This window comes from Triticum dicoccoides, chromosome 7A (assembly GCF_002162155.2).
Source record: "Triticum dicoccoides isolate Atlit2015 ecotype Zavitan chromosome 7A, WEW_v2.0, whole genome shotgun sequence".
In the NCBI taxonomy this organism is placed as follows: Eukaryota; Viridiplantae; Streptophyta; class Magnoliopsida; order Poales; family Poaceae; genus Triticum; species Triticum dicoccoides.
The window spans coordinates 576,449,898-576,458,650 of NC_041392.1; the positions used below are offsets into that span (position 1 = coordinate 576,449,898).

An 8,753-nucleotide genomic window follows, 5' to 3' on the forward strand; every position below is an offset into this window, starting at 1 on the left:
AGGGTGGTACATCTAATAGTGCTTTTTTTGTGTGTGTTAGTGTTGCCTGTGTGCATCCTAACTATGCAGAGGCCAGATATGTACTCATGCTTGTATCCACTTGGTGCTTCATTTTTAAGTTATAAAATTCATCCGTTGTTGAAAAAAGAATCAAAGCTCACTCAAAGTGATGCTACGGATTGGCCCACTTTCCAGTATCTGCATATGGCTCTTTCTGTATAATGTGTCCTCGTGGCGATTGATGGGCGCATCCATATCCCGTTTGAGAGCTCCTATGCAACGCTTTAGGCGCCAAAAAGGATAGCTGGCGCTTGCTAGCTTTCTTCACAGGCCGCAGCCCAATAAGGCCACCTCCCTCTCGCGCCTGCTCGGTTTATGAAGTTTGCTGGTTTTCTTTCGTTATTACTTATAGTACGACCTTTCCCTAAAAGAAACTTACAGTATGATCTAGTGTACTACTTCGTGTGTCCCGACTGCGACTAGCAAGTCGGGACGGAGGGAGAACTTGCCTCAAAAAGAAAATAAAAACTACAGTCCTACATGGCCAGCGGTTTTTATCTACTATACCACATGGCCAGCGGTTTTCAAAATATATGAATAAAACTTCATGAATCGAGAAAAAGTTTATGGTTTGAAAAATGTCATTTTTAGTTTTTTTTAATTTAAAAGAAATCATGAAATTTTAATATATAATCATGAATTTCAAATAAGTTCATGACATTTAAAAAAGTTCGTAAATACTGAAAAATTCATAGATTTTGAAACAATGTAAGCGGATTCGGAAGAAGTTCACTAATTTAATAAAGTGCTAGATTTGAAAATAGTTCATGAATTTCGGAAAAGAAGTTCATGAATTCAAAAAAAATCATGAGTCTGAAAAAACTTCACCAATTTTTAATAAGTGTGTGGACTTCAAAATGTTAACAATATTTGAAAATTAGTTCACGAATTTTACAAGATTTCAAATTTTTTTTGGAAAACTTCATGAAAATTGGAAAATTTTCATATTTTTTAGATAAAATCACAAATTTGAAAAAACTTCACGGGTTTTTAGAAACTTCATAAAAACTAAAATGAATTTGTGAATTTGAAAAACATTCACGCATTTGACAAAAGTTCACGAATTTGAAAAAGCTCACGAATTGAAGAAATAGTTTATGATTGAAAAAAAGTTCACAGATTTTGAAAATGGGAAATAAAGAAAAAGGAAAAAAGGAAGAAAAACTGGCCGAAACAAAACCGAAAAACATGTGTCTTCTAGGCGCAAAACATGAAACAAAAGAAGTATTATTAGGCACAATAGGTGAGTCGTCTGTGTCAGTTACTATGTTCGGAAGGAAACCTTGAGGTTCCTCCTTTGAATCTCACTACCTGCAACATTTTTGTACATTCAATAAAATGGGCCAAGCCCAGGATGCAAGGGGGTGTGCATCGGTTTGTTGAGTTGCCTTTAGGCGTCGGGGTCTCGTTTGTAGGGAGACCGTGAGATGGGCCGGCCTACGCGCGTGCGATGCCAGAACCCCCCTTGTCTTTTCTTTTTCTTTTTAACTCTTATACTCCCAAATATTCTAAAAATATATTTAAAAAATAATGCGTCAAAAATTGAAAAATGTAAATCAAACATGGGAAATGATTAGCTTCAACCGACTGATCTTTCATTGCCCATCCGCTTCCTCACGCTTGCGACGCGTGTCCTTATGGGACCAGTTCGTTCTTATCCTCACGCCAATGTCCACGCCTCTCATTCCTGAAGCTTCTCGGTGGGATCGTTTTCTTCTCCTTTCGTCCACCCCGTCTGCTTCCATCTCCCCCCACTCTCTCTCCTCGAGCCGGCGCTGCTCATCCATCTCTCTCATCTCCCCTCTCCTCCATACTATGCTGCTGCATCGGGGACAAGCCTCATGCATGGGAAATACCTTGTTGACCAGATCCATTGCATGCCTACTTCAAGGCTCCGGCGTTGTAGGCTAGGCCCCAGATGTTACATGCCTGTGTTACTCACCATCGAGATTTGGATGAAATTTACTACATGATACTACAAGTGCTTCAGGCGGAATTTTCGCAACAAAGGTCTTGTTGCAGGAATATGGAGAAGAGGTCGCAGATGATGTAATTTTTGGAACAAGGAATACATAGAAGTTTTTTTTTGCAACAATGGTCTTGTTGCAAGAGTGCATAGATGAGGCCGGAGATGTTGTTGCAATTTTTGCAACACGGATCTTGTTACAGGAATCTAGGAAAGATGCCTGAGATATTCTTGCAATTTTTGCAACAATGATCTTGTTGCAGGAATACGACAAAGGGAACAAGGATTACTTGCCCCCGCGTGCCGGCGGCAGCTGATTTTTTGTGGTGGTTGGGGGCGACATCATTCTGGGCGCAACTCTGTCGGGGACGGTGGACAAGGGAGTCTGTTTCTGAAACAGAACCGTTGTCGCGGAAATTAAAGAGGGATCAGCCGGCGCGAGGTGGTTACATCGAACGGCTGTCAGCGCTCTGATCCAACGGTTGTCCAACCGGCGGATCATTATAACATGTCCGCCGGCCGACGCCTAGCGTCGCCCATCAAACATTGGAAATATGTTAAATACGTGTAGAAACAAATGTTTATCATGTATACAAATAATATACAATGTGTATTTAAAAAGTTGATATGTATTAAAAAATGTCAAACGAGCATTTAAAAATGTTAATAAAGAATTTCAAAGACGTTAGTCAAGCATTTAAATAATTCTAAATGCATATAGAAAAAATGTTTGTCATGTAATGAAAATGTATTAAAAATAGTGTTTATGAGAAAATACTTTATCATGCACTAAAAATGTTAAATGTGTATAGAAAATGTTTCTGATGTACAATAAAAATGTTCAACCGACATGAAATAAAAGTAGACATAAAAAACCATATATTTTAAAAATGCTAACTATGTCTTTACAAAATGTTAAACATGTATATGAAAATGTACACTATGTGTGAAAAACATATTTATTGCCAATAAAAATGTTCACTAGTTACTTGAAAAATGTTTACCTTGTATTCAAAAAGTAAAACTTATATTTTCAAAACATACATCTTGTACTGAAAAATGTTCAACGTGTATCAACATAATGTTTCACGTCTACACTGAAAATTACATTGTGTACTGGAAAAAAGTAGATATGTGTTGAACAAAGAAATAACCAATAAAAAATTGAGGAAGAAACAAGGAAAACTAATGAAAACCGAAAAATAAGCAAAAGAACAGAAGAAAACCACTGAAAAAGAATGGAAACATCAAAACCAAAGAAAAAACCAATAAAAAATGCGAAGGGAAAAACCAAAGGAGAATATATAATAAAAGAAGTCCATGAAAACAGATAAAAAAACAGAGTAAACCGGAAGAAATTATAGAAAAGGAAAGAAACAAAAACAGTTAAACCCAAAAAAAAAGAACATAGAAAACAGCGAGAAAATAAACAAAACAGAAAAATACAACCATAGAAAACCTAACCAAAAACCAGTACAACGATCTCCCAAGCGAGCGAGGAAAAGAAACGAGCAAACCGCTAAATGAGTCGGCCCAGAAACAAAGCGCGAGGGAGTTTATTCAAGCGAGCAGAGCATATATCTCGCTATAACCAAGATATAGCTCTTGCGGCAATTGATGCCCTTTTTTCTTCGCTAGTGTGACCCCCACTGAATTATTATATTTTTTGAAATCATCCATGCAATGTCCCAAATATTGATCCATATGCTTACGTTTAATTCTATTGTTGCTCTCTTTAAATTTACTTCGACTTGGCAACTGTTGGGTATTTTTGTTACTATGATACTGCTTTGCCACATACATCACTTCTTTCAAACAAGCATTTGTTTTAGATGTGGTTGAATTGACAACATAATTGCCAACTGCTAAAGTTTTTAAATACTCTTTGGCTCTTTTGTGTCGAGTCAATAAATTTGTGTTGTGACCCCCTACGTTTGTGGATCATCATCTATACATTATTGCATCAATAACAAGTGAGCCACTCATGTTTTGTTGGAATTCCAAAATGCATAGTTTTGTATTTATTGACAAAATGATTGTGAAACTACTTAAAATGGGCTATTTCTTTATATTTTTACCCAGCTTAGTTTTTAAAGAAATACTTGTACTTATAGGATGGTGAGCATTTCCAAAATCTGGAGTTGCCCTAGCATCTTGAGCAATATTCCCTCCTTTCCTTTATGTAACGTGTATTATTTTCAGGACGGTGACCAAGGCACATAATTATAGACTAGTTAGGACGAAATTATCCTTGACAAATTTGTTGATTAGTGCCAAGTAAATCAGTTAGTACAGGAAAGTAACAGATACATGCAATCGATAAAAAGATACTTTTCTTCTTCTGTTACAAGGGGAGATATAGGCAATCAGAAAGTAGATACTTACCTTTTCTGGAGGACTAACAAGGGAATTATAAGGAAATATAAGAAATGCACCTTACATTTTGAAATTTATCAAAAAACAAATACACCTTATATAAATGAACGGAGGGACTAGGTAACAAGGCAAAATGTGTTGTAACCCATCCAGTGTAAACTGAATTGCATGACACACATCTGGGACCAAAGTTCCTTTCTGTGTGCCACATCGAAGCATCACAAGTCAAATCAATATAGTGTATTACTCCAAGTAAAAAAATGAATTACTCACTAGGTTCTCCAGATTAAAGCTCCATGCTAAATCAAGCAAGCGAAAAGTGTGGAACCTAAGAACTTAAAGCGTGGAGGTCAAACAAGATGCCTAGATTGCTCGTCCTCTCTTAATTCCTTTTTTTTGCGTGAAATCTTCTGATCTATTCATAAATTGAAAAGGTAGTATAAAGAACACCGGAAGTAAAAAATACATCCAGGTCTGTAGATCGCCTAGCGACGACCACAATCACTGGAGCGAGCCGCGCCGCCGTCTTCACCCTCCCTCATTGGAGCCGGGTAAGCCTTGTTGTAGTAGACAGTCGGAAAGTTGTTGTGCTAAGGCATCATATGACCAACACACCATAATAACAACCGCTGACGATGCAGAGAAGCGTAGATTGAAAGGATCTAACTTGTAGACACATGAATACAGATGAACGGAGACTGAATCCTGTGAGATCCGCCAGAAATAAACCTCCACGCGCCCTCCGGCGATGCTAGAAACACCACCAGAACTGGGACTATGCGAGGAGAATCTTATTCCATCTTCAGAGTGTTGTCACCATCTCGCCACTCTGAGCACGGCACAAACCCTAACAAAAACAAAAAAATCATGAAAAAAAAACGAAGCCCTCCACCGGCAAGGCCAGGATCCACCGCGTCTCCATGACCCTAAGACCATAGGAGACGAGATAAGCGATGGTGGCACCAACGGGAGGCGGGAGAAACCCTAGCTAGAGGGTCCTCTTTCTTCCATCAATCCTCTCTTAATTCGATGGATTTTTTTGGTCTCACACATGATAAATCACCCCGTGATAAGGAAACCATCTTGCAGAAATTTGATTCGACGTTATAATGATAATTAAAGTTAATATTTATCCTGCCAGAGGGCAACATAAAAATTGGACATACTTTGTAAAGAAAAAAAATACATGCTTAATAGATAAAAATTATAGTGAAAGTCCTTGGTTTGAAAAGAAAAGGCATGTTTAGGGCACATTTAGATGTGCCTTAGTATTGTACATTTAAACGACTCAATCAAACATAAAGAAGAACAAAAAATACCCAGATGAATCTCCACCTAAAATCAATGACCTATGACTTATATGTGCAATGTAGGGCACATCCAGATGTGCTTTGCTTTAGCAAACCCATAAAAAAATCACATTAAAATGTATAGTAGAAAATATTAAAAAGTTAGTGCACAGATTACTTCTTGCTCCCCCACAAATGTTCTTGGGTAACAAGGCCCCGAGCCACAAGGCCCAGCAAGATCTGTGACTAACTTTTGCTCCCCCACAAATGAGCTTGGGTGACAGGCTAACGCGACAAAGCCCAGCCACAGTGTTGCAAGAGCTGTCCTTTTATTCCCGTGTATGCGAACTAAATAAGGCGAGGTGGGACTAAAAGTTGTGTCTGCCAACAAATTCAAGGTACTAACGGGCTAAACAAACAACAGCTTCTCCAAACTGAAAGCCCAAGTAAAGAATCTCGCGGCGTGACGGCCCAACGACGACGACGCGGTAAAACGGGGAGGCAAACGCCAAGAGAAGGCTTCCTCCCAAAGCCTTCCAAGCCAGACACACGGCCGCCGCAGCCGAGATGGCCGCCGGAGATGCCACCCACGCGCCGCCGGCCGCGGAGGCGCAGTCTCTGGTGGATTCGTTCTGCGCAGTCACCTCGGCGACCCCCGACGAGGCGACCTTCTTCCTCGAGGGCCACAACTGGGCCCTCGAGGCCGCCGTCCGCTCCTTCTACGACAACACGGAAGTCGACGCCGATGGCCCCGATCCGGCACCCCAGCCCCCGCCAGCCGGTTCGCCTCCGTGCTCCTCACCACGCGCCACGGCACCATCGACGACCTCCTTCACACCGGCGAGCTCGCGGTAAGCCTCGATTGCCTGATTTCTCCACTCTCTTAGGCTCGTTTCTTACTGTGATGTTTGTGTTCAGTTAGGCAAAATTGGGGATCGCAATCAACTTGACACTATCTTATCTCAGCTCAATTTAGTCCGGACCAATAACTTTTTATGTTAAAAAAATTAAGCAAGTTGGAACTGCGTAGAATCGATCAACCTGATCTATACTGGATTTAAGTGCTGAATTTTACTGGATTCAGTTGCCTTCATAGTTACACTTTGACTTCTCGGAAAAGAAAAAAAACACTTGCTCGGTGGTTTCTTGACAGGGTCCGTTGGCCTAGATGAGATTATCTAGAAATCCAATAATTGGGCTGGCTGACATCTATAATTAAGTGATCTCGAGTAGTATCATGTGAGAAACAGCAAAGCTAGTTAGGTGTGACGTGATTCACTCTGCTGGGTGCTGGCGATCAATCTGTCGCTGGGCCTGAAAATGGGACTTCATTGCTAATTGGGGCGCCATCGTTGTAAAGGTACAAGTAGGGCCATGAATCAGTGATAGTGCCTTATTGAGATCACAAACCAAAGGGGGTTGGAACAGTGTATATAAGGTGTAGAGCTCCTGTAGTTTTCAGATTTTGTCATAATCGCAAACAGTGACCTCTATACTGTATTAACAAATATAACATGATTACAATTCAAAAAAAAAATCTAATATGGTTAGAAGTTCTGGTTTCAGGGGCACTTCAGCTATTTTGGAAGCACCACAGTATTTAGGCCAACATAAGCTGATATTCAGAAGAATCACACTTTATCTGAGATTATCTAGAAATCCAATAATTGGGCTGGCTGACATCTTTAATTAAGTGATCTGGAGTAGCATCATGTGAGAAACAGCAAAGCTAGCAAGGTGTGACGTGATTCACTCTGCTGGCCACTGATCTGTCGATGGGCCTGAAAATGGCACTTCATTCATTTCTGAATGCTAATTTGTGCGGCATCTTTCAAAGGTGTGAGTAGGGCCATGAATCAGTGATCTTATTGGAATCTCAAACCGAAGGGGGTTGGAACTGTGTATAGGAGGTGCAGAGGTCCTTTAGTTTCAGATCTTTTCATAGTCGCAAACAGCGACCTATGTGACATTAACAAATCTAGCAGATCATTACAAGTTCTAGTTTCAGTGTTACTTGCTTCGGCTATTTGGCAGCACTACTGTATAGGATAAGATGCTACTTAGGAGCAGCTAAACTCAAAACAGATATATGTGGTAAACTTACGGCATTTTGAACTGAAAAACGGTGAAAGAATTAAGAATTTTCGGACACATGTTACTTACATTGTCTCAGCTCTGCATACTTGGCAACATTTCCAAATACTGGTCCTAATGTATCTTCATGTTTAATTCTGCAGCTATGTTCAGTGGTGCTAATGTCCGGGCTCATCATAATCCTGAGCAGCGCCGCCAAGATCACTCACCAGGTGCAGGCCCTCATGGGCCAGACCACCAAGTGGCACGCCTGCTGCACCATCGAGCCGGTCCCGGACGACGAGATAGATCCGGGATCCAACCAGAACTCCATGCTGGAGGAGTACCCCGAGCCCGAGGACGAGAGCGACTGTGAGTCCAGCGAGGAGACCGGCGACGAGGACATGGTGGAGAACACCAAGTTCCTCCAGCCTCACATGCACGTGATCTCCTTCCAGAAGAGGCAGGCACTAGGTACGTATGATCATCGACAGTTATCATACATTTCGTCGAATCTTGGGGCTGATGGAAAACGCTGTTGCAGTGACCTTCCTGGAGAACAACAACGCCGGCATCACCGTCTTCGGGTTCACGCTGGACCGGTCGTACCTCCACACGATATTCATGCTCGAGTGGACGTTCTTCCTGTGGCTGCTGGGGAAAACAGTCGGCTTCTCGTGAAGACGAGGGACTGTATGCACCAAGGTTCTATTCTGTTCCATGTTTTTTTGCTGTTGTGCTCCGTTTGATCCTTGTGTGAAAAGAGAAGGAGTAGGGTTTTTTGTGTGCGCGTGCGGGTGGCACGTGAGTGGTGTGCACTTGTTCGTGTGTGTATGCTAGCAGCGATTTGGTATGCTGATGATCCTGTAAATTATCATGGGTTGATTGCATGTGGATGTAAGGTCTATGTACAGTGATTAGAGCATCTCTATCTAGCAGACCTCGTAAAAGGGCCGAACCCGTATAATTCCGGCGAGTATACGGGTTCT

General features: G+C 41.2%; 1 protein-coding gene across 1 annotated transcript; it reads left to right on the forward strand.

The window, feature by feature from the left end:
• Nucleotides 1-6,201: 6,201 nt before the first annotated feature.
• On the forward strand, nucleotides 6,202-8,677 carry LOC119328042. The gene is made up of 3 exons (XM_037601088.1): nucleotides 6,202-6,542; nucleotides 7,929-8,238; nucleotides 8,309-8,677. The coding sequence occupies exons 2-3, from the start codon at nucleotides 7,947-7,949 to the stop codon at nucleotides 8,443-8,445; spliced, it is 429 nt and encodes a 142-aa protein (XP_037456985.1). The 5' UTR covers nucleotides 6,202-6,542; nucleotides 7,929-7,946; the 3' UTR covers nucleotides 8,446-8,677.
• Nucleotides 8,678-8,753: the final 76 nt, after the last annotated feature.